Source organism: Dryobates pubescens, chromosome 8 (genome assembly GCF_014839835.1).
Source record: "Dryobates pubescens isolate bDryPub1 chromosome 8, bDryPub1.pri, whole genome shotgun sequence".
NCBI classification, from domain to species: domain Eukaryota; kingdom Metazoa; phylum Chordata; class Aves; order Piciformes; family Picidae; genus Dryobates; species Dryobates pubescens.
In genome coordinates, this window is record NC_071619.1 from 18,613,024 (window position 1) to 18,635,765 (window position 22,742).

The 22,742-nt window shown below is 55.4% G+C and overlaps 1 protein-coding gene across 2 annotated transcripts in view; it reads left to right on the forward strand.

The window, feature by feature from the left end:
• PSD (pleckstrin and Sec7 domain containing) overlaps positions 1–22,738 on the forward strand; it is a 49,672-nt gene extending 26,934 nt beyond the window's left edge. For both annotated transcript variants that reach the window (XM_054163287.1, XM_054163288.1), the window contains 12 exons: positions 4,097–4,291; positions 4,796–4,876; positions 5,413–5,525; positions 6,326–6,384; positions 6,920–7,009; positions 16,566–16,609; positions 17,931–18,109; positions 18,882–18,952; positions 19,515–19,672; positions 20,012–20,156; positions 20,774–20,917; positions 21,140–22,738. In XM_054163287.1, coding sequence (XP_054019262.1) covers positions 4,097–4,291; positions 4,796–4,876; positions 5,413–5,525; positions 6,326–6,384; positions 6,920–7,009; positions 16,566–16,609; positions 17,931–18,109; positions 18,882–18,952; positions 19,515–19,672; positions 20,012–20,156; positions 20,774–20,917; positions 21,140–21,379 — 1,519 coding nt within the window. In that variant the 3' untranslated portion in view covers positions 21,380–22,738. The remainder of the gene's footprint in view (positions 1–4,096; positions 4,292–4,795; positions 4,877–5,412; positions 5,526–6,325; positions 6,385–6,919; positions 7,010–16,565; positions 16,610–17,930; positions 18,110–18,881; positions 18,953–19,514; positions 19,673–20,011; positions 20,157–20,773; positions 20,918–21,139) is intronic.
• Positions 22,739–22,742: the final 4 nt, after the last annotated feature.

Consider the following 22,742-nt stretch of genomic DNA (forward strand, 5'->3'; position numbering starts at 1 on the left):
ACTGGTAGGTGCTTCTGTGGCTGGGTGATTTGAGGACCAGGCTGGACTCCAGGGCTGCCAGAAAGCAGAACCAGCGCTGCCTGTGATTGGAGGCTTGCCTGGCTGACCTTCAATTGTCCTTCGAGCTCTAACTTCAATTCTGCGAGGAATGAAGCAGCCCAGATCTTGGATGTCATAAATCAAAGTCACTCCACTGAGACCAGTGGAGGGAGCTGCGTTTATTTAGCTCAGCCACAGATCCAGTCTGGTACATTCTTAGCAGCAATATTAGGCAGGCTGAGCTCACTTGGTGGAGGCATCAGGCATCTAGACATGTGGGGGGGAACTGAAGGCAGAGTGGAGCTCTGCCCCATGCACCTGTCCCTCGAGGGCTCAGACCAGGCTCCTGCCCTGTCCCTCTGTGGTGCAGGATTCAAACCAGCCTCCCATGCGGAGCAAATGGCACCTGGATTGTGGTTGGAAGTTTTGAGTTTTGTACAGCAGGTGTCTCACCTGGAAATGTGTCAGGCAGGACCTGGACAACCCAGGAGCTCAGCTAAGCACCCTTAGCTGAAAACGGTTGCCATGCAGCCAAGCATGTCCCCAGGGTTGTTTCTCTTTCACTTTTCCTGGGGACCAGGGCACTGTTGCAGGAAGGATCCCACCATGAAGATACAGTGTGGGAAAGGTCTCACCATGCAGATATATCCCTGTGGACAGCCAAGAGCTGGAGGTCAGTCCTCTGGGGAAGGCTTTGCGGAGCAGGTGCCTTATTGGTGCTCCATGTCCAGGAGAGATTTGCTCCTGGTTGCTGGCAGCCATGAAGAGAACATGGTGCTGAATGAGCTTGGTTTGTGGTGGAAGGTGGAGAGGTGTCAGGGCTCCTGCAGTGACATGCTGCATTGCAGGGAGAGAAGGTGCTGCAATCTCTCCTGCTAGGCTCTGGGCAGTTGATGAGTAGAGGAATATTGGGTTGAGATGTGGATCTGGCTCCAGGAAAGGAGCATTTGGCCCTGAGGAGGAACAAATGGGCCCTGAAGAAGCCTCTGGCCTTGGGGAAGGAGTGTCTGTGGTGCAGAGGCCTCAAGTGCGACCCTGGCTCTGTATCAGCTCAATGTAGTCTTTGTGCTGAGCTAGCATGACAAGTGGTTGGTGAAGGGGTCCTGGGGTGAGTCTTGCTCTGGGTCACATATGTTCCTCACAGAGACCACCCAGAAGCACCTTACGGCTGCCAAGGCCCTGGGAACTTGGGCTCTGTAGCAAACACCTCTGGGGTGGCAGGAGGACCTGTTTGGGGTGGCAGTGGCTGTCCTAGGTGGGCAGCAGGGAGGGGGATGAGCAAGCACTGGGTCTGCTGAGGGATGACTTACTTCAGGCACACTGAGGATACTTGCACCAGACCAAATTTGATCTTTGTTCATTGACTGTGGGCCAGTTTTCATGTTGAAAATGTTTCTGATGTAAAAAAACATTATCAGTGTTTCTTCAAGCCAAGCTGAAATGTCACTTTAGAAAGTATACTAAGAAAAACCTCCCTGAGATATTAGCTCATTGGCAAGGAAATTAACACCACCTCTGTTGCCTCAGACACAGACATGTCCTTTTGCTCTATTCTCCATTTGCTTGAGGATTGGGCCCTTTTTTTTTTCTCTCTTTAAGCTGCATGTTATCCAAGCAAAGTGGGGCCTTGAGTGCTGACAGACAGGTGCCATGAATGAGGCACTTAGCCTATCAAGGCTGATGGTCCATATTTAATAGCATGCGAGTGGCTTGAGTGTTGGACAAAAACACATTTCATGGCGTGGCTGGGTGGTGTCTCATCCTGAGAGCAAGGTTGTGCTGTGCTGATGTAAAAACCCAGATCAGTATGGGGACTTGGTGAAGGATGGGACAGCAGGTACCACCGACAGAGCTGCTTTGAGATCAGGCTCTGATCCCTGCATGGTCATTGCAAGACATAAGGCAGGAACTGCAGCCACAGGTTGGGAGCCTGCAGGGAGATACAGATATTGAAGGACAAGAGAGGTTTTGTAACTGGCCCCATGTGCAGTTTCTCAGCACTAGGTAGGAAAGAGAGGCTGTGGTGGGGAAACTCAGAACTCCAGGTTTGCCCCTGAAGGCTCCAGAAGCTGTCTGTCTGAGGGAGGACAACCTCTGAAGCAGTACAGGCGAAGTCCAGAAGGATATCAGGAGATTTTAGTGATGATAGTTGAAAAGAATGAAAAGGTCTTCAAAGGGTGGCTGAGCAGCTTGCTCTGAAGGTGCAGTTGGAGCATAGGCAGTTGTGGCTTTTTGTTTCATAGCTCAGCCTGCGGCTGGTAAAGCAGCCTTAGAGCTGCTGGGCTGGGAAGGGGTTAGTGCCTGTGCACTGTGATACTAGATAGAGTCTTAGTGAAAAAGAGTCACCACAACCCACAGCTGGCAGGTGACAGTCACTGGGATGGATTAATCTGCACTGCTGCTGGGAAGCAAAGAATCTGTGAGTTCTGTCCTTGGCTGAGGGCACAGTGTCTGCAGCCACACAAGGAGCCAAAGTGGGGAAGAGGCACGTGCCCAGCACTGGCCCAAAAGCACCCAGCCTGTTCTGCTGTTGGGCACTCACTGGGACAGCTTTGGCCCTGCCAGCCAGTGCAGGCTTAGCCAGGCACAACTGGAGGGCAGCAGGCATCAGGGCCCGTTTCATTTGGCCACCCTATTTTGGGTGGAGGAGAGGTTTTAGGCATGTGGGAGGGATACCCACAGAACAGGCCGTGCTGGGAACAGTGTTGCTGTCTGCCTTCTGCCCAGCGCTGCTTCCCAGAGCAGCTGTACTCAGAGCTGGTGAACTCCTAGTGACCACTCTCATGGCTGCTCCAACCAGGGTGGCATGGGGTGATGGGCAGGCTCCCTGAGGAGGGCTGGAGCCAAATGGGCACAGATTTGTACTAGGCCTCACATCCAGGTCTTACTGTCGTCACCACCCAGTACTGCCAAGCTCAGCAGTGGTCCAGGCCAAGTGCGTTTCCTTGGGTGTCAGAGCCACTTTCATCAGGGAAATGTCTGGCCCATGGATTTGAATGCAGAGCAGCTTTCCCTGGAACACACCAGCTGGGGATGCCAGGAAGGTGGGAGGAAGGTGCCCAAGAGCCAGAGGCACAGAGCAGCCTATCAGTGCTGCACAAGGCTCCCCTGAGACAGGCAGCACTGAGCAGAAAGGAGGCTTGTCCTTCGTGTAAGAAGCAGAGCCTCAAGGAGATTGTCCTGGGTAATTGGTTCAGGAGAGCAGGCCTCTTTAAAGTCAATTAGAGACTTTTAAAAATAAATCAGACTGGAACATTGTGAGGACTGCCAGAAAATTTGGGTGAGGTCAAAGTTGCTTAACGTTTGTTGTTGATTAAATTCAACCAGCACTTTGGTTGGGATAACTTCTACACTGATGAGTCAGACTGCTTTGGGGTCCAAGCCAAGAGCGTCTCCTAACTTGGCCATTTAAGGCATGATAGGATGAGAGCTGATGGGCAGCCTGAAAAAGATGGTACACCCCACTGTAAGCAGGGAGGCTGGGGCGGTTTTCCTTTGTCTTTGCCCTCTCTGCCACAGTTTTCCATTTTGTGAAGTGCTTTGAAGTCTGTGGGTGGGAAAAGACAAGCAAAGGAGTTATAGTCATCTTATCTCAGGTAGAAACTGCACTTGAGAGCACCACAAAGAGTTTGTCCAGGTTAATAAATGAGTGTGGATCTGTTGGACAGCATGTGATGTGCATGTTTCTGCTCCAAATCTCCACTACAGCTGAGCTTGGCAGAGTCTGGGCCCACACGTGCAGTTTCACAGGCTCAGGGTGAGAGACTTTGGAATAGTTGTTCTGTCTCTCTGTGTCCAGTTTGGTTGTGTGTTTGTGTCCTGTCATGAGTCACTGGAGCTGTCCTGTCATACCACCTCTTCTCCAGCCACATCTGCAAACCTTTCCTTAGCTCCCAAACCTGACCTCAGAGTGTCTCTAACCACTGGACCCAGGGCCATCTTGGGTCCCAGCAGTGAGTAGCTGGTCTCTAAAGCAGGTACAGACCTTGCATTTCATGAGAAGCTGAATGAGAGGATTGGTAGACAGGCTAATGCAGCGTGTCTCTTCCTATTACAGCAACCCCCCCTTGAGCCAGCCAGTTTTGGACTTGGACTCTGAGATGGACAGCGTGGAGCAGCTGACCCTGGGCAGCACAGACACCCTCTCCAATGGGCACAAGGCTGACCTGGAGGCCGCCAAACGCCTGGCCAAGAGGCTGTACAACCTGGATGGCTTTAAAAAAGCAGATGTGGCCCGCCACTTGGGGAAGAAGTACGTGTGAGGGTAGTTCCATCCTGCACAGGACACACCTGCACCCACAGTGCACTCACAGCTGCTGCCCTTAGAGGGTACTGGGCTGGCAGGGAATAGCTGGCAGGACCCCAGAATCGACTCCCTGTGATTGATAAGTCTGTACCAGATGTTCACCCTGAAAGTCTTGAAACCTAAGAGACATACAGGTTTTGATATCTTCCTACCATGACTGCATCTTGGATGCTTCAGTACAGTGTTGGGGCAGGGGGACAGCTAGCTGACCTGTCACGGGCCCTTACAGCTCTAGCTTCTCCAGTTTCTCTTACATGCCCAGTATTCCCACTCGATCTGTGAGTGATTCCTCTGAGTTTCATGGGAGTGTGGGGTGTTTCTGTTCTTGGCATGCTTCCCATAGCCCTGGGAAGCCCTCAACCCCCTAGAATCCACCCCACCCCTGTGTGCCTTCAGCTATCCTCACAGTCTGATTTATCCCTCTCTCACCCTCCCCCTTTTCTATTTCAGCAATGAGTTCAGCAGGATGGTGGCAGGGGAATATCTGAAGTTCTTCGTTTTCACAGGGATGAGCCTGGACCAGGCCCTCAGGTCAGAGCTCAGTGCATGCAATGTGAATGTGTGTGGCGGCTACCCCAGTGGGGTCTCAGCAGACCATGCCCTCCACAACTCCACACCTACACAAATGTGAGGCAGATTCCATGAATCCCACCTGGAGATCTTCTTAAAAAGGAGAGGGTAATTCCCAAAATGGTCCCTCAGTCACACAACCAAGAAAAAGCATCCCTGGTCTTAACTCAATGGTCAGTGCAGTTGGGTGATGGTCAGGTTCACCTAGAACTGGCTTTCCAGGCCTTGAATCTGGTCCATCCTGGTGTTACGCTTGCCTCCTTTCCTGGTGTGGATCCTGGGAATGGATGTAGGTCTCTGCAGTGTGCTGGCAGGGTTTGGTGTCATGAGCTTGGAGGGGAGCTGTGCAGCTTGTTGAGAGGGATGTGTGCCTGCAGGGCTTAATCCAGCACACAGGGTCTCCCAACCAGAAAGCACAGCTCCACTCCTGTGCAGGGTGAGTTGGAGAAGCTGCTTGTGGGTTTCACATGTGACCAACATTGTTGCTACTTCTTCAGGTCCTTTCTAAAGGAGCTGGCCTTGATGGGAGAGACGCAAGAGCGAGAGCGAGTGCTGGCTCATTTTTCCCAGCGCTATTACGAGTGTAATCCCAATGCTATCCCATCAGAGGGTAAGAAACTATGTGTTTGTGTGTGTGTGTTTCAAATGAGCCTGCTCATCATCAGCGCGGTCAACGTGCTCAAAACTGAAACCAGAGAGCAGGCTGAGCCTGTACTGAGGAGACAGCCCCGGTTACAGAGATGTCATTGCCCTCAAATGACAGATGCTTCAGAATTTTATTGTTTTTAAGCCTGCTCCAGTTGGCTCATGCATAATTAGGGCTCAACCCATACTTAATTCTGACCTTGAGCAGATTAGCACAAGAGGCGAGAGAAGGCCCTCCTCACCAAATAGACCCCAGGTCTCTGGCTGTCGGCTCAGGGAATAGCCAGGTGAGAAAACTCGGGTGCTTGGCACTCAGGGCGGCACAGATACCCACTTTGTACTGTTTCACATGTTTGTGCCTCTCCTCTGCGTGTTCACTTGCTGGATCTGCTCTGGGCTGGCTCTGGAGCAGTTGAGGTTCAGGCTGCCTGGCTGGCAGAAGGCTGTGCCTGTCCCACCTTGCTGTGCTAGGAGCTCTGCAGGGTTAGCTGCAGCATCGCTACCTGGCTGCAGGCTTGGAAGGGAGTTTGATTGCTCAGGTTTGGGAAGAGCTTTAATTCAGTGGCCTCCTTGTCTAATTGCCTGTGTGCTGCCAGCACCACACTGACTGCTCTGTCCTCCACGTGCCTGGAGTGGGAGGTGCAGGCTTGGGGCTGTCCTGGCCACTCAGAGGCCCCATACCCTGCATGAGATGCCAAGGGACTGAAGCACCAGCTGTGAGGCTGACCTGGAGGCTCTAATTCCTGCCCTGTACTTGTGCTGCAGATGGAGCCCACACCCTCACGTGTGCCCTGATGCTGCTAAACACAGATCTGCACGGACATGTAAGTCCCCACTGCTATCAGCCCCATCTATTTGACCTTACCACCCTGAACCATAGGTGCTGGGGAAAGAGTGAGGACTTGCAAGGACAAAGCCACATGAGGAGGAAGCATGAGACCCTGGGCCTATGAGAGCTGGTCAACCCTAATGTGTCTGGGCAGAAGAGGGGAGAAAGGCTGAAGGAGAGGAGGGGATGGCAAAGGAGTGAGTGGGGCTCTGGAGGAGATACACTGAGCTGGAAGATGTGGAGGTGGGATGAGGACAGAAGACAAAAGTGGACAGGGAGAAAAAGCAGGAGTGAGATTCAAAAATGAGCTGTGATTTGGAGTAGGTAGCACTGAACTTATAAAAAGGTTATTTAAAACTTCCAGAGTCTGGGCAAAGCTGGCAGCTTCCCCACACCTGCAAGCAGCCTCCCTGATACCTATCTGGTCCCTCACCCTGCTGCAGAAATGAGGGCTCTGGGACCTGCTCAAGCCAGCACAAGCCCCTGGCCTGAAGGTAACCCCTGCATTTCTCTCCCCCTGGCTGCCCCAGAACATTGGGAAGAGAATGTCCTGCGCTGACTTCATTGGCAACCTGGAGGGACTCAATGGAGGCACTGACTTCCCCAAGGAGCTGCTTAAGGTAAATTCAGTCACTACCCCTGCCCAGGCAAGCAGCAGGAGCAAAAATGAGAGCTGTGGGCAGGGTCACATGGATGGTTACATGGGATGCAACAGATGCATCTATCCTCATATCCTCATGCAGGAACAGTGGTGGTCCCTTGGACTGCAGTTTGCCACCTTCCTTGCTGAGGGGAACATGGACTGCCCCATTTCCCCAGCAGGATGTTAGAGAGACAGCGGGGGTCCTGATTCCCTTGCTGCTCTTGCTGGGCCTGCATCACAGGCAAGAGGACACATGTTGGGGCAGCTTACTAGGGTTGGCTTGCCCAGCTGCAGCTAGAGGCTTCATGGTCTTCATGGTACTGAGCCTTTTCTGGCTCCTTAGAGCACTGGAGCCCAAAGATATGGCCAGGCCCTGGGACTGGATCCATCTCCAGTGGCCGAGGGAATGTTTCTGGCAACACGGGCAAAGCATGGCAATGTGGAGGGTTGGCTGGTGGTTAAAGCTCTGGAGCTGGGAATGCACTGTGCTTGTGTGAAAGGGGAATTCCAGCTTCCTCCCTGCCTGACCCAGTTCCCAGCAGGGCTTGACCAGGAAGGGCAGTGTTCAGCGAGCACCTCTGGCTTTGGACTACTTCTTTTCTCTGGCATTGCCTGTTCTTGGGAGGGTTGTCTGAGCTGCTGTTTTCCCATCTTGGGTCCTGGGAATTGGCTTAGCTCCCATAGGACCTGCCAAGCAAAACCCATTGCTGTTGGTGAAGTGCTACAGTTGGCAATACTCATGATGTGGAAGATGAGTTCTCACAGGGTGCTGGAGCCATGACATGGGGAGAAAAAAGGCAAAAGAGGGTGAAAAGCTGAGCTCCTTTTTCAGCCTCTGTGGGTCTATTCCTGGCTGTGTCGCACACCCCATCATTAAGGGGTTACCAGCAGTTCTCAATAGGACTGTCCTCCCTCTCAGCCCACGCTTCACCAGTAAAAGGAGTTACTCAGGAAAAATTCTCCTCTGATTTTAAAACTAGCTCCAGAAAAGGCTTTAAATACCCCAAATTGAACAGAAACTTCAAAATGAGGACCCTCACTGCCCTTCAGTGCTGCTGTGCTCTGGAGCATCTGAGCTCTGCAGGCTCCTCAGCATGTCTCCTTTGCAGCCCTTGGCACTCCACAGTTGGGTACCTGCATATCAGGCACTGCCTCATCCCTGTTAAAGTTCACCCCCAAGAGTACCAGCAGCTTAAGCATATGACATCGAGTTATCCCCTGAGATCTCAGCCAGTGAGAAATAGGGCAGTGAGGAAGCGCCACAAAGCTACAAGCTTTCTGTCGTGGCTGAGGGCCAAGACCTTTGCTGGGTGTGAGGGAGTGGAGGGAGGCTGCAGCGTTGCAGCACAACCCCACACAGCTCTGTCCATGGCCCAGCAGCAGGGAAGCTGCTCTGCTAAAAATGGCCTGTTCCCTCTGCAGCTGCGGTGCTTTCACCACCGCTTTTCAGCCGCCTCTGTACAGGAGCCATGCTGGGGAGGGGGAGCGAAAGGTAGTTAGTAACCCTGCACAGGGCAGGCTGCAACTCCTTGCCTAAAGCACTGCTTTGCTTCAGGGGGCCCATGCCCATGCAAAAGGATGCAAGAGTCCCAGGGTGGGTGAGATGGGAGAAATACTGTCAGGCTGGGAGCCTGACAGGAAGGGAGCTGGCAAAGAATGACACCTGCAGGGGCTGTACCTCTTCTGGGTAGATTTTGCTAGGCTCGGCCAGAGAAGATACTCTCTTTCTTCTACCCACTGCCTTCAGCTGCTTGGTGCTTTGGTTCTCACAGAATCTCAGAAGGCAGAGGTATGGAGAAAGGCTCTCCTGCTGCCTTGCCTATGTCAGCCTGTGCTAGCCAAGTTACCCTGGGCAGAATGTTGCCTCCTTGGCAGACCTGGCTGGCAAGCCATGTCTGGGGACTGAGGCTCCATGCAAGCGTGCTGCACAGCTGGCTGGCTAATTTTAGCAAATTGGGAGCACATGCATTTCCTAAGGGCAACAGGGGAGGGAAAGGGCTGGCAGGCTTCACAGGAGCTTCCCAAAACTCAGGGCTAGGTCTTAGGCAGCTCCAGCACTGTAGAATTGTCCTAGGGCCTCTTCCAAGACTGCCTGGGGAGATGGTGCAGGCTGGTAACCCACAGGCTTCAGAGCTGGACATGGCCCTCACCTACAGCTGGGGAATGAGGACAGCAGGGCAGGAGACACAAAGCCACCATCCTCTGTTACCCCAGGGACAGCATCAAGAATACACCTACACAGACTCTGGGTACTCCCCTCATCTCTGGCTGCAGAGAGTCCTAAGACTAACACAGCGTGATGCCTGAGAATGAGTGGCAGCTTGAGTCAGATGAGAACTTTATCTGCTACTAGATAATACATGTAAACAATCCCAGTTTTCTGCAGCAGAAATGAAAACACTTGAAAGCTTGTGCTTTCACAGCTGAGCACCACATCCCCCTCACTAGCAGTGCCTTGCTGTGCCCTGCACGGCACTGCTGCTGGAGCAAAGGCAGCTATGCCTTACCAGCACTGCTGCTAGAAACCCTTTTCTCTGCCTCTGAAAGCTACTCTGGAGAATTGCACTCCACAGGCGGGGCTGCCCAGCTTTTCTGACTCAGGTGTCCTCCCCACTGGGGCAGGGAGCCATGCTGGGGATGTAAGAAACTATATAATGATGTACCCCAGGATGCTCGCATCTGCAGGCTCAGACCTGAACTCCTGTGGCCAAATGAAGGTAGCTGCCCACACAGCAATGAAGTGAAGCGAAGCAGGACATCCTGGAATTGGTGGTATTTTGTTTAGCTTTTGGGGTGATGCTCTTCTCTTGCCTGTGTTATTTTAGCCCAGGCCTCCTGGGATTTCACTCACTGATTGCCTGGTACTCAGATGTAGATTTGACCTGCATGTAATTATCACTTTATGAAGCCTGAGTTCTTCCTCATCTTCCTTAGTCTTTCTGCTTGCCCATGTACTTTACTGGCTGGCAGCAACACAGTACGTCCAAATCAGACCCCATTTCTCCCCAGCACGGCTAAGTGATTGCAGGAGTGAGCCAAATCTGTGCTGCTTTCCAGCCTAGGAGCCCAGAGCACTTCATAGATGTTAATGAATTAAGTCTGACAATGCAGTTTGGGTCCCCGGGGGAGGAAGGTAGGATGGGCCCCCCACCTTTCAGCTTGGAGGCACAATGGCAGGGCTCTGACGCTCAGAGTGCTGGGTAAGTGATTAATAATGTGGGAAGAAAGCCCCAGCTCCCACCTCTGAGCTATAATCACAGGAACGCTTGCTCAGTCTAATCCTCTGGGCTTTTTTTTTTCCTTTTTTTTTTCGCTTGTTTCCCCTGGGAGTGAAACGCTGCCCTGCTCTCTGTCTCCCTTGGCTCTGCACCCCTCACTTCCGATCTCAGGGGCAGCCCAGTACACCTGGTGTGCCAGGCACCTATGCCCCCTCCCTCACACGTTTTGCCTAGTGATCACTGTGCAAGGCAGTTAGGACAGAATGGAAAATTTCCACTCTTCCACTAGCCACATCTCCTACTCATTGAAGCCTAACGAAATTACACATCGATCCTCAAGCCTTCTGCAAGGGTGCCCAGCCCTTCACTTCTTCACGGCAATTAGCTGCCTGGAGCATCTATGTACTGGAGTTAGGTGGCTCCAGCTCCTGATTTTCCTGGTGTGACCTCGAAGGGACAAGCAGGAGGGTTAAATGTGGGGTGGGCCCATCTCCTCGTAGCTCCTACCCTTTTTGGGGGTCCCTGGTGTGGGGTGGGCTAGACTGCAGCAGCAGCTCTAAAGCTTGCCAAGCTTGCACGGAGTGAAGGTGCCACCTGGCCACTGGAGCCCAGGAGATGTCCTCACCGTTGCCCCCCCAGATCTATGAGCTCAGAAGGGTCACCTGCTCCCGCCTCACACCTTCTAGAGTATGAAGGAGGCAGGGATGGCCAGCGGCGGCACCGGGGGCAGCTACTGCAGTCCGCGTGGACTCGGCGCCAGGGCCGGTGCCTTCTGTGCGAGGTGCCGACGGCTGCCTGCGCGGGTCCGGGTCCCGCTTCAGCGCTCGGATCGGATCGGCTCGGCTCGGCTCGGCCCGGGCGCCGCGGGTCGCCATTGGCTGCGGCGGGCGGGGCGGGGCCCCGCCTCTGTCGGGCAGCCGCCGCCGAGTCCTGCCCGGCCCGGCCCGGCTTCAACAGGCGGCGGCGGCGGCGGCGGCGGCTGGGGCCGTGGCAGGCAGGGCCGGGCACGGCCGCCGGGCACCTCGCCGCCCCCCTGTCCCCGCCGCCGGCAGGATGATCGGCGTCAACAGCATCAACAGCAGCGCGGGGCGCATGCGGTCCCGCTCCATGTGCTCTGTGCGCTACGGGCGCAACTACCGCGGCGTGGAGACCTTTTGCTATGGCTGGCCCCAGCGCTCCCGCACTCTCAAGCCAGTGCTCTACACCGACCTGGTGGTGAGCCGCCTCCAGAACCGCCGCAAGAAGAAGCCGGTAAGCGGCGGGCTGGGGAGTAGGGGGGGCTCCGCGGGGGGATGCGCAGCGCCGGCGGGGACGCTGGCGGGCAGACGGACAGACACGCCCGGGCACACGCAGGTGCGCCCGCCGCGAGAGGCTCAGCCTTGGCGTGGCTGTAGCGAACAGCCAGCCCCGTCTGTCTCCCGTTGCCTGTTATCTGCGCAGCCGAGTCCCCCTTGGGCCCCCTCCGCCCGAGGGTCTCCATCTCTAGCTCTGCCATCTTTCCCCCATCCCACCCCGAACGCGCGGGTAGCGAGAGCACGGCAAGACCTGGGTGACATTGCGCTGTTTATGATGGCTTGACAGCAACGCTCTCTCGAGAACATCACTGCGAGAAGAATCCAGGACAGTACCGTACCGCTGGGACCTGCCCTCCGGCTTAGCATAAGTGACAAGCTCTGCGGGCTCCCCGCCAAGGGCTGTGCCAAGCCGTGCCAGCCCGGCCAGGGGCAGGCAGCCGGGTAGACCTGTAAGGCAGTGTGGAGGGGCAGCACTTCATCCCCTGCTCCCAGACGAGCGGAGCTGGAGAGGAAGGAGTGGCTGCCTGGACAAAAGGGCTTGTTACTGCCAAGGGGGTGCTCGCTGTGAGCCGGCATCCGTTCTGGAGGTGTTTCGCTGGTGTGCATCCGTCCTAGGTAGGGAGAAGCAAACAGGCTGTATCTGGGCGCGTCCCACCTCGGTCGGGTGCCAGCCTCCGGCATAGCAGCCAGTCGAGAGTCCTCACCGGCCCCTGCTTTGCAGGCAGGCTGGGGGCAAAGCAGGAGTACTCCAGAGTCGTCTGGGTTGCCCCCGTGGTGAAAACCGGCACGGCGAGGACGTCACGGCTGTGCCAAGCGGCAGTGCTGTCTTAGCGCAGTACGATTTGGGGGCAGCATTAAGTTGTGACGCACTCGGATGGAAATATGCAGTTGAAAGGGAGATGCTCGATCGCTGCTTCCCGTGTTGTGGAGCTGCACTGGGAGGGCTAGAGGAGTCTGTTGTCCTGGGGGTGGTAATTTACTGGGCAAAGAATGTGCAGTTTATGATGTTGCTGATTTGAAAGTGTGGGGCAGGGATGGGTAGCCATAGCACACTGCCTGCTATGCTGCCTGCAGCAGGGTGGAAAATGATGCACAGGGCACTGTCCTCATGGCAGCCCATCCCATGGGGAAACAAGTCTGTCCCCAAGTCACTCTGCTGTGTGTGCACACAGGAGCCCCTCTGCAGTGGAGGGGGGACACAGGATGTGTGCAGCAGTGTTAGTGCATGGCAGGTGATGAGTTGTTCTGAAACATGGGTTGTGTGTGCCAGGCAGGCAGCAGAGGTGCAGAGGCAGCTGCCAAGGTGAACTGGGGACCTGACATACATACAGTTCCATCTGACATACAGCCCTGATCTGACCATTCTGTTTGCATCCACACAGTTGGGAGCCTGGGTGCCTGAGGAACCTGACAGCTTTGTGACTGGTTGTAAAGAACGGTATTTTGCCAAGGAAAAGTTGGGGGAAGCCAGCAGTTGAGCTCTAACATTGAAATGCTGCCAGGCACAAAGAGAGGGAGAATGACTGCAGGGAGGGCATTTGGTGCCTGTGAAGTCTGTCTTGCAGAACGTCACACAGTCATGGCTGGTCACAGGGCTGGCAGGAGGAAGGGGAGCCTTGACCTGCACAGGACATTTTGCAGTGCTGAGAGCCAAGAACTGTGTTGCTTAGCACAGGAACCAGCAGAATGGAAAAGGGATGTGTCTGTAAGAGTTACGATTCATACAAGAGGCACCTCAGAAAGGATTAAAGCTTTGCAGTTGCCTCGATTTCTGCCTTAAGCCTCCTCTGTTACTTGAATTCTAGGTTACAGCCCCTGCTACAGTCTTGTCTGTGCCAAAGTTATGTCCAGGTCAGGTTGGTGCCCAGCTCCCCAGACCAGCACTGGATCTCCCCTCTGGTCTGCTCTAAACTGAGAAGCTGAGGAGGGATGTGTTCTCCCTGCCCTGCTGGTGTATGGCTGGCACGGAGGCTAGGCTGGAGCATCAGAGCCACCTGCCTCTTGCCCAGGGCAGCTCTCCACCCTTTCTTGAGATGTTTGCTGAAACAGGACTCAGGGATGTCCTCTCAGCCTGCTTTTGGGAGTGAGGTCACCAAAGAGGGATGTTGTTGATTCAGTTAGAAATCCTGCCGGGACAGTATATTCTTAGGTCTCTTCAGCATCGCGCATGTCTAGGGCTGGCCTGGCATACTGCAGCAGTGAGCTCATAATCTGCCAATGACAAAAATTCCAACCACACTTGGGGTTGACTGCAGTGGCATGGGGCCAGGATCATACCTTCTTCTGGGTAACACTTGCAAGGTCAGAGGTACCAAGAGGTGCCACCCTTTCATCCCAGGGGGAGTGAATCCTTGAGGTAAAGACAGCTTGGAGAGAGGGACCTGCTGAGTGATGAAACTCATGTCTCTGGTCTCTGCTGATATGGTTCTAAGTTAGGCTTTGGGAGCCGGCACCACCTGTGCTTCCCCAGCAGAAATGGTCCATGCACCAGAGAACCTGAAGTTTAGTGGACTGGAGCGTGGCAGTACTGCAGTGGGACCAGAAAAGCAGGGTAGGCTTTGTGGGTGGAGTGCATCTTCTCAGCTAGGACTTGGACTGAGTCTACCAGCTTTGTTCCTGAGATGGGTATCAGCTGAGGGTAGCATTTAGCCAAGCCGAGTCTTGGCAGGATTTAGATGCAGACATGAAGCTTTGCATTGCCTTCTCAATCCCCTAGTCCCCCTGTTTGCCTTTCACTGTTGGCCCATAATGGAGTGCTGAGCAGCACCTTCTCTATGAGATGCAGGTGCTTAGCATGTGTGGTGCTGTCAGGGCTGTATCGGGGTGGCTGGAGCCTTTTGAAGCCACAAAGCATTTCAGCCTTTGAAGTGTCTGCTGACAGTCCCAGAGTCCAGGATTTGTAGCACAGTTCTCTGCCAGGCTGTTCTCCAACACTGTGCCATCCAGAATTACTCCCTGAGTATCTTCTGACATCAGCTCATCCAGTCAGTGTTCGGCAGCAATCCTGCCATAAACCCTGTGCAGGGCTGGGGGCTGCAGTCACCACTGGTGCAGCACCTTGCTGTGCCCTCCAAAGTGCCAACTCAGGTGGCTCACTTTACCTTGGGGACAGGGAGCTGCCCCATCTCTGGCCACAGAGCCAAGTGGAAGCCAAGCCACATAAGCAAGTCTGCCCACTCTTCCCAAGGAGCTTTTCTGCAGTTTGCCATCCCCACTTCTCTGTGACAGTTTTTCAGTCTCCTTTTTGTGTCTGTTCGTTCTCAGCATCTCAGCTGCATCCCCAGCAGTAAGAAAGATCCCTTCCCTTTTGTTTCCTGTAGCAACTCCTTATCTACATTGCTCTGAGATGCTGGCTTCTCCTCCTGCTCTGCTCCTATGTTCTGCAGGACTTTGGATTGTTCTTTATTTATCCCCAGACTCTGCGCTAGGTCTCTTTTAACTTGTGCTCCTGTGGCTGCCTTGCTGCCAGTCTGCTGGCAGGTACTCCCTGCTTATACCTCACTATCCTCTCCCCTTTGGCTCTGGGGTTGCCTGAATGGGGCTGGGGTGTAATTTCCTCTCAGGTACTGAGTCTGTACCTCACCCTTGTCTTCCCAGGAGACCAGGGCAATCCCTTTCCTCTTCTGAGAAACAAGTGTTTCCCCAGCAGGGAAGTGAAGGAACCCAGTCCCTGTGCTGTCCTGGCCAGTGTGCCTCTCAAGGGAGTGATGGATGTCCTTCCCCAGACGCTGCTGGGGCCTGTGGTCTGTCTGGCTTTCCCAGGCCCCTGCATGCCTCCAGTTGTACTTCTCAGCCACCAGCAAAATCTCTCAGCAACAGTCTCCAGCCCAGTGATGGATGTTGACAGCTGCCTGATCAGCATGTGTGAGACTAGCTTACTTTCTCGTGAGGATGATGCCTTCCAGATCTTGCTCTGAAGCCCTCTGTGAGCACTGTGTTGAAATCTGCTCTGGGCCTTCCTGACTGCAGAGCCATGCTGAGTACTTCTGGCTTGCACCCAACTAGGACTGGACAAACACTTGGATGATCTTGAAGGTCTCTTCCAACCTGGTTTATTCTATGTATGTATTCTATGTATGTAAGTGGGACCTTGGAACATCCCACTGCAGGCAGGCTTAGTTTGTTCCTGTGCTGAGATGCAGACAGCAGGTCCTGCCTTGCTAAACTCGACAGTGTTTGGGTCAGGGAGGGCAAAGTGCTTGAAGGGTGCTAGGGAGAGATTAGGGACAGTCTACAGCCACCTCAAACAGCAGCAGCAGATGAGCAGTAGGCAAACATCCATTCTGCTTTCACTAGTCACGAGGCCCTGTACAGGCCTCATGGATGACAGCATACTGGTATCTCTGCAAGTCCTGGGCCAGCATTATGCTTAAGTCTTTCCTGGAGGCTAAGTGTGCTCTTGCAGGAGCATTTCATTGCTGCAGAATGCTGGGAGCTGCCATAAGCCCACCTCTGCCAGCCCAGGACAGGCAGCCAACCACAAAGAGGTTGCTGGCTGTGGAGTGTTGTGGCTCGGAGCTGCTGGAGGTCCTGGAGCAGGCTGAGGTCCCACTGAGCAGGGTGCAGGCATACACCACTGAAGTCTAGCCTGAAGGCTTGGTCTTTTGGGGCCCAAGCCTGAAAGCTGTCCCTTTGGCTAGTCTTGGCCACTTTGGAGCAAGAAGCAGCTTTACCAAGGACTTGGAAATGTTTGGTGTAGCTCACTGTCATGCTGCTAATGCTGTGCCACCATCATACGCAGGTAGAGATGGAGGGGAGGAGAAGGGAGACAGCCAGAGCTGTCCCCAGCACTGTGTCAAGGGTGTGAGTGAGGTTGCAGGCCCAGGAGGTGTCTCTAGCCCTGAAACAAGGTCAGCTGGCTGACTTAGCCAAGACAGGGCTGAACCAGGATGAACTGACCTGAAGTTGCCTTAAACTCCAGTGCCCCTGGGCCAGCCTGGTGTGCATTCTCCATCCCCAGGAGCAGCCCCCTGACCTGCAGCACCACTCTCCTGCTGACTGCCTGCTTTTTTTCCTGCAGACACTATACGGCTCCATCAAGAATGAGAAGCTGCAGTGGGCCATGTGAGTATCCTTCCCAGGGGATGCTGCTGGCTGACACTGGGTAGACAATGGGGCCACCCTGCTGAGGCCCAGACATTCCTTGTCCCTGCTGTCCTCCCCACGTGAGCATTGCCCTGCCCCAGCCATGATGCTGTAGGGCAGGTGCTCCTGTGAAGATGTGGGGGGCAGCTTGGGATGGGCTGGGATGGGGGTGTGGGCAACATACACCCAGCTGCCCTCAGCAGCTCCATGGGGACCCCTTCTCTGACATGCCATGGGGGAAGGTTGCCTGAGGCCAGCTTCTCCTAACTGCTGTTGCTTCATGCCCAGGTGGCCATGCCCAAGGTGGGCGTGGGCGGGCTGTGGAGAGGCAGTGGCTGTGCCAGGGCCCCACAGGGTGCCCGCACCCTCGCCCACAGCTGTCATCTCCAGCAGCAGGAGTGGCAGCGCCCGCGCTGTGGGGATTAATCAGCACGGCAGTACCGCCAGCGCTGAGCCAGTGCGCTCGGGCTGCTGCCATGGAGACGCTGGCAGATGCTGAGGGGTTTAATTAGCAGCAAGCAGCTCTGAGGAAGGGGGGGAGGCTGTAGCTCTGGGCTCCCACATCTTCCTGCCAGGCTAGGGGGGTGGTGGCACCAATGCAGCCTGTCCTCAGCGGCCTGCGCGCAGCATGAGGGCCATGACTTGGAGGGATAGCGCGGGCAGGGGCCTGCTCCCTTCAGCTCCTGGGGCTGCTTGGGTCCTGCCCACACGTGCTTCAGCCTCATACTGGTGCTACTTGAGTCCTCACAACTCAAGGTTACCTGAACCCTTTTGCTGATGTCTCTGAGCTCCATAGTCTGGTTGCTGCCCTGCAGGTGTGAGAACTACAGCCTGGGTCTCTCTTTGGGGAGATCTCCCTTTCTAGACCCTCTCTGCTTCTAGCTGGGGACCTGTGAGTCCATACACCATGGACCAGGGTAGTGGTAGTGCTAAGCCCTGGCATGTTGCTCCTCCATGGCCCCTGACTTATGAGCCTGGCTGGCATCAGTCCCAGCCCTGTCCAAAAAGACTTCTAGCTTCCTGCAGCAGGCAGGGGCCCCACCTTGAACTGGGTCTTTATAGGATCCAGGCAGTGCCACAGCTGCCTAAAGGGGCAGGGGCATGGACACGGACACAGAGGCATAGCTGGGTTTGGGATGCTCACCAATGGTGTTTGGAGGCTGCTCAGCCTGGTCTGCTGCTTTGGACTCTCATTTTAGAAGCTAGGCCTGCAAGTGGCACTATCACAAGTAGAAGGTTTGGTGTCTTCTGTTCCCAGTAAAGTAACAAACCCTTCTCCAACCAAATCTGTGTCTGGCAGAGATGAGGAAGAACTGAGAAAGTCCCTCTCAGAGCTGGCAGACCCCAACCCGAAGTCCATCAAGCGCATCAGCAGCTGCAGTAACCCCTTCCTGGACTTCTCCCAAGATGCCAGCATCGCCACCTACAAGCACGGACTGTTGGTGCGCAAGATCCATGCTGATCCTGACTGCAAGAAAAGTAGGTGCCTGAGGAGCCCGCAGCAGGGGTGGGGGTGTTGGGGCAGAAGAGCCTCAGTAAGCTCCATAAAGCCAATGGGGAGAAGGGTTGGTGTCACTACATGACATGTGACTATTGCACCCAGTGTCAGCCTTCTCCGCCCTGTTTGTCTATGCTGGGCATAATTTGGGCCCCAGGCTGGGGAGCCTGAAAGCCACTCCCTGCCTGGTCACAGTGCTGGTAAGGGGGCAGGCAGGAAGGTGTAGTGGGTTCCCCAGGGGATGCACCCTGGCCACTGAATGGCAGGGATGAAGGAAGGTGCCCTGTCATGGGTCAAACAAGCAGCACAGTGGGCAGCTGCTGCTGGTTGGACACTGCCAGGCACGTTCACAGTTTCCACCATGAAATCCCCTCTAAGCCCTGACCATCTAATGCTGCCTTGATCTGATTAGATGCAGCTGCCTTCCAAAGCCAGTATTACCTGGCAGGCAGCGCTGCCTTGTGCTGGTCCCCCCACGGGGAGGCCGAATGTGGACAGCGAGGCAGGGAGTGCAGCGGTGCCAGCCCCGGGAGGCGGCAGGCAGCCCTCCTGCCAGCAGTACCATCTGCCAGCCATGAGGCCAGCACAGGCTCAGGTGCACAGGGGCAGTCCTGGCGTGCTGCCTGTCCCCAGAGAGGGGTGACGTGCATTGTGGCAGGGCTAGCTGGAGGAGGAGGTGACTGGGGGGGGGGGATGCCTTTCCCCAGCTTGGCTCTGGGGATGATGTTTGGGCTACTCTCTCCTCCCTGGCAGCACCCCGAGGGAAGCGAGGCTGGAAGCCCTTCCACGCCATCCTGAAGGGGATGATTCTCTACCTGCAGAAGGTAGGCAGCAGCAGGGCCACCTGTATCCCTGCCAGGGCAATGACTGTCCCCATCCCAGTGGGGAAGTCCTGGAAGTCCCCACAACACTGAGAGGTGCTCAAGTGCATGTCATTGCCTGGTCTAAGCAGACTCAGCACCATACCTGCTTGAGTGGGAACCTACTAGCATCCCTGTTCTTGGGGTGCTTGGGCTCAGCCTGGGCAGTGAAAGCAGCTGCCAGCCAAGGGACGTGCATGCACAGGCTTGGCTGATGAGAGGGGAGGCACTGCGGTCTTTGCTTTTGGGGATGGAGGTAGTTGGGTTGCACATGGAGTCTCTTGCAGGCACACATGATGTCCAGCTGTGGGGCAGTGGAAAACAGTCCCAGTGCTATCACCAAGACCATGCACCCAAGGCTGTGCAGCCTCTCCCCATGGGTGTAGCATGAGCTGGCGGCAGAGCCTGCTGCAGTCTGATGGAAGGTGATCTCTAATCCCCACTATTGCCAGCAGTGTGGCCTCATAAAGCTGGCTCATGGTGGGGTGCATCCCTAAGCTGGCTCTGAAATGCCTGTGATTTGCAGGAGGAGTATAAGCCAGGGAAGGCACTGGCAGAAGAGGAGCTGAAGAACGCTATTAGCATCCACCATTCACTTGCTACACGGGCATCTGACTACAGCAAGCGACCCAACGTCTTCTACCTCAGGACAGCTGACTGGAGGGTCTTCCTCTTCCAAGCACAGTGAGCCCCCCAGAATCACTGACTGGGTCCCATGCTGGGGTGCAGATGTTTGTCTGACTGAGATGGAGTCGGCTGGGGCTTAGGGGCACGTTGCTCTTTCCTGGGCCTTCCTGGAAGGAGCGGGACCCAGTGTCACCATTGTGCTTTGCACCGCTCCTCTTTTTCCCACTCCAGCCCACTCCACTGTGGCCCAAGTCACTGAGGGTAGAGCCCCAGGTGCCATGGCTGGCCAGGGCCAGGCCTAGGGGATTCAGGTGTTGACTGCAGGACAGGTCATTCTGCCTGTGACACAGATAGTGCTACTTAGAACCCATCTGTGGTTTGGCCCTTTTTCTCCAGGAACCCTGAACAGATGCACTCGTGGATCACACGGATCAATGTGGTGGCAGCCATGTTCTCTGCACCGCCCTTCCCTGCAGCCATTGGCTCCCAGAAGAAGTTCAGCCGTCCGCTGCTACCCAGCTCCTGTACCAGGCTGTCCCAGGTGGGCTTTGATGGCTTTGAGGAAGCATGGGACATAGCCACTGGGTCTACTGGTGGCATTGTTCCCTTTGGAGGGGACCTATGTGTTGCCACATGGCCTCCTGCCTCCCAGGAAGGGTGTGAGGCTGAGGGAGCATGGCCAAGGAGATGAGAAGCAAGTGAGTACTGAGCTTGGGGGTGGACAGCAAGGTCTTGTTCCTGGCAGTGGAGATGGGAGATGGAGAAGAATGTGGTCCCACACCATGGCTTGCAGGATTCTGCCAGGACCAGGACCTTGAAAGGAAACTGGCCAGGGTTATTAGCTGGCACTCATACATGCCAGAGCAGTCATTCATAGAGCAGGAAAGATTAAAAACCCACCAGCCTTGTTTTAGAGGGCATTAAATTCTTCTGCTTTAAGACCACAGCCAGCCCCTGGCAAGTAGATTGCCCCCAAAGGCCTGTGCTTTTACCTGCTGTTTAAGAAACAACAAAACCAAAACAAACCCAGGAGCAGAAGCTGTGACCCTAACTGGACCTAGGAGAGGCAAAACTTATTCTGGCCCTGGCCAGCCCACACTGCTGGGATCAAGGGCAGGGGGCAGAGCTGGGTACTAACTTGATGCCACCTTTCCTTAGGAGGAGCAGGTGAAAAGCCATGAGTCTAAGTGCAAAGCAATGACAGCAGAGCTGCTGGAGCATCGCTCCTCCCTGCCCGAGAAGAAGGTGAAGGGCAAGGAGTACGAGGAGCTGAAGCAGAAGGAAGAGTACCTGGAATTTGAGGTAAGCTGGGCGAGCCCTGGCTCCGCCCGTCATCCCGAGCGCCCCACCAGCTGAATGACACTGTGCCAGTGCTGTGGTCTGGGACCGTGACCATCTCCCTTGGCCCTGGGATGCTGGGTGGGGGGGAGGAACCACGGGCTTTCTCCCACTGGGGTGCTGGCTGAGAGGCAGTGCTCAGCAAGCCAACCCCCTCTCTGTTGCGCTGTGCCCCCTCCCCCCCAGAAATCCCGCTACAGCACCTATGCCATGCTGCTGCGGGCCAAGCTGAAGGCTGGCTCCGAGGACCTGGCTGCGTTCGAGTCCACCCTCTGCGATGCAGCAGGCGGGGAGGATGATGGCCTGAAAAAGTCCCGCTCCAGCCCCTCACTCAACGTGGAGCCCTCCAGCACAGCCACCAAGGTGAAGCGCAACGTCTCGGAGCGCTCCGGCCACGCTCCCTCTGGCCACCCCCAGAAGTCATAAACAAGGGGCGTCAGCCGCCCGTGCTGCAGCTCTGCACCTGCCCCCTGGTGCCAGGGTGGAGGCCACGTGTCAGCCAAGACCCTCCATGAGTTCATCTGTGGCACAAGCTGAGGGGGGGCGACAGCCCTTCTGCAGCTGCCCGCACCGTTGGCCCAGTCAGACTCCTTCCTTCCCCCGTCTGTCCTGCGCATGGCTGCAGGACCCAGTTCCCCTACCCTGGGGAAGGGGAAGCAACTGAAACCCAGCCACAGCACTCAGTTCTTCAGTGGTTTAAAAAAAAAGAGACAACAAAAATGCAGCAAAACAAAGCCAGTGGCCGCTTCTCCTCTCGCTCCGGTGTGCCAGGAGGGGCAGACAGGAGGGGGCCTATACCCTCTCCTGGGGTTGGTGGCCAGAGGAGCCAGAGCAATGGCACCTGGCCCCTCCCTGCCCTCCCAGCCACTTCTGCACCTTCCCCGCTTTCTTACAACTTTTGAACAGTTTTTGTGATACAGTTTTGCACTTTTTAGTACCAGATCGAGCTGACCCACCAGGGAGGTTTTTGGGGCTACTTTTGATGCTTTTTGGGAACTGTTTAAAAAAACAAAATGACAAACCCAGCCATATCCTGTAAGCACTGCACTGAGGGGAGGGAGACCAAGCTCCCCACACCTGCAGCAAGATGAACATGGGCTCCTGTGTGTGCTGCTGCCAGCCTCCTAGCCCTGCTCTGGCACCAGCAACCCTCCAGAGACAGCTTTGTGGCCACTGGCACCAAGGCAGCCTTGGGATGGCAGCACCCATTGCTGCACTTGTGGCTGTATGAGGTGCTTCAATGACACCTGCCCTCCCACAGCCTGGACCAGCCTCGTTTGTGAGCATTGTACTTGGGGAATGTTGGGCAGCAGCATGCAAGTACTCCCAGGAGATAACCCCCAAAGTTGACTTGGGGTTCCCCACTGCTCTATAGGGCTGACACAGAGCAGACCCAGCTTTCCTTCCCATGCCACTTGTCCAGTGCTTGGCCAGGGCCTCAAAGGCTGCCAGCAAAGCCCAGTCTGCAGCAGTGCAAGGTCCTTATGCTGCAGCAGCAGTGGTGCAGTACTTCCTTGGCCTTGGGCTCCCTCCTTGCCAAGGTAAGGGGCAGGCTGGGGCAGCCCTTGTCACTGGGGTGGGCTGGAAGATGTATGTCCAGAGCAAGGAGCTGGTGGTGGAGCAGGGTCAGAGGAGTGCCCAGGGTGCAGAGGGAGGGACAGCAGAAGGGCTGTGGGCAGGGGGCTGGCACATGCTGTTCTCAGCCACCCAGGGCCTGGCTGGATTCAGCACTGACTGCGAATGTGTCAAACTTTTTATTCTGTTCTTTTGAGTCTATTGAAAAAAAAAA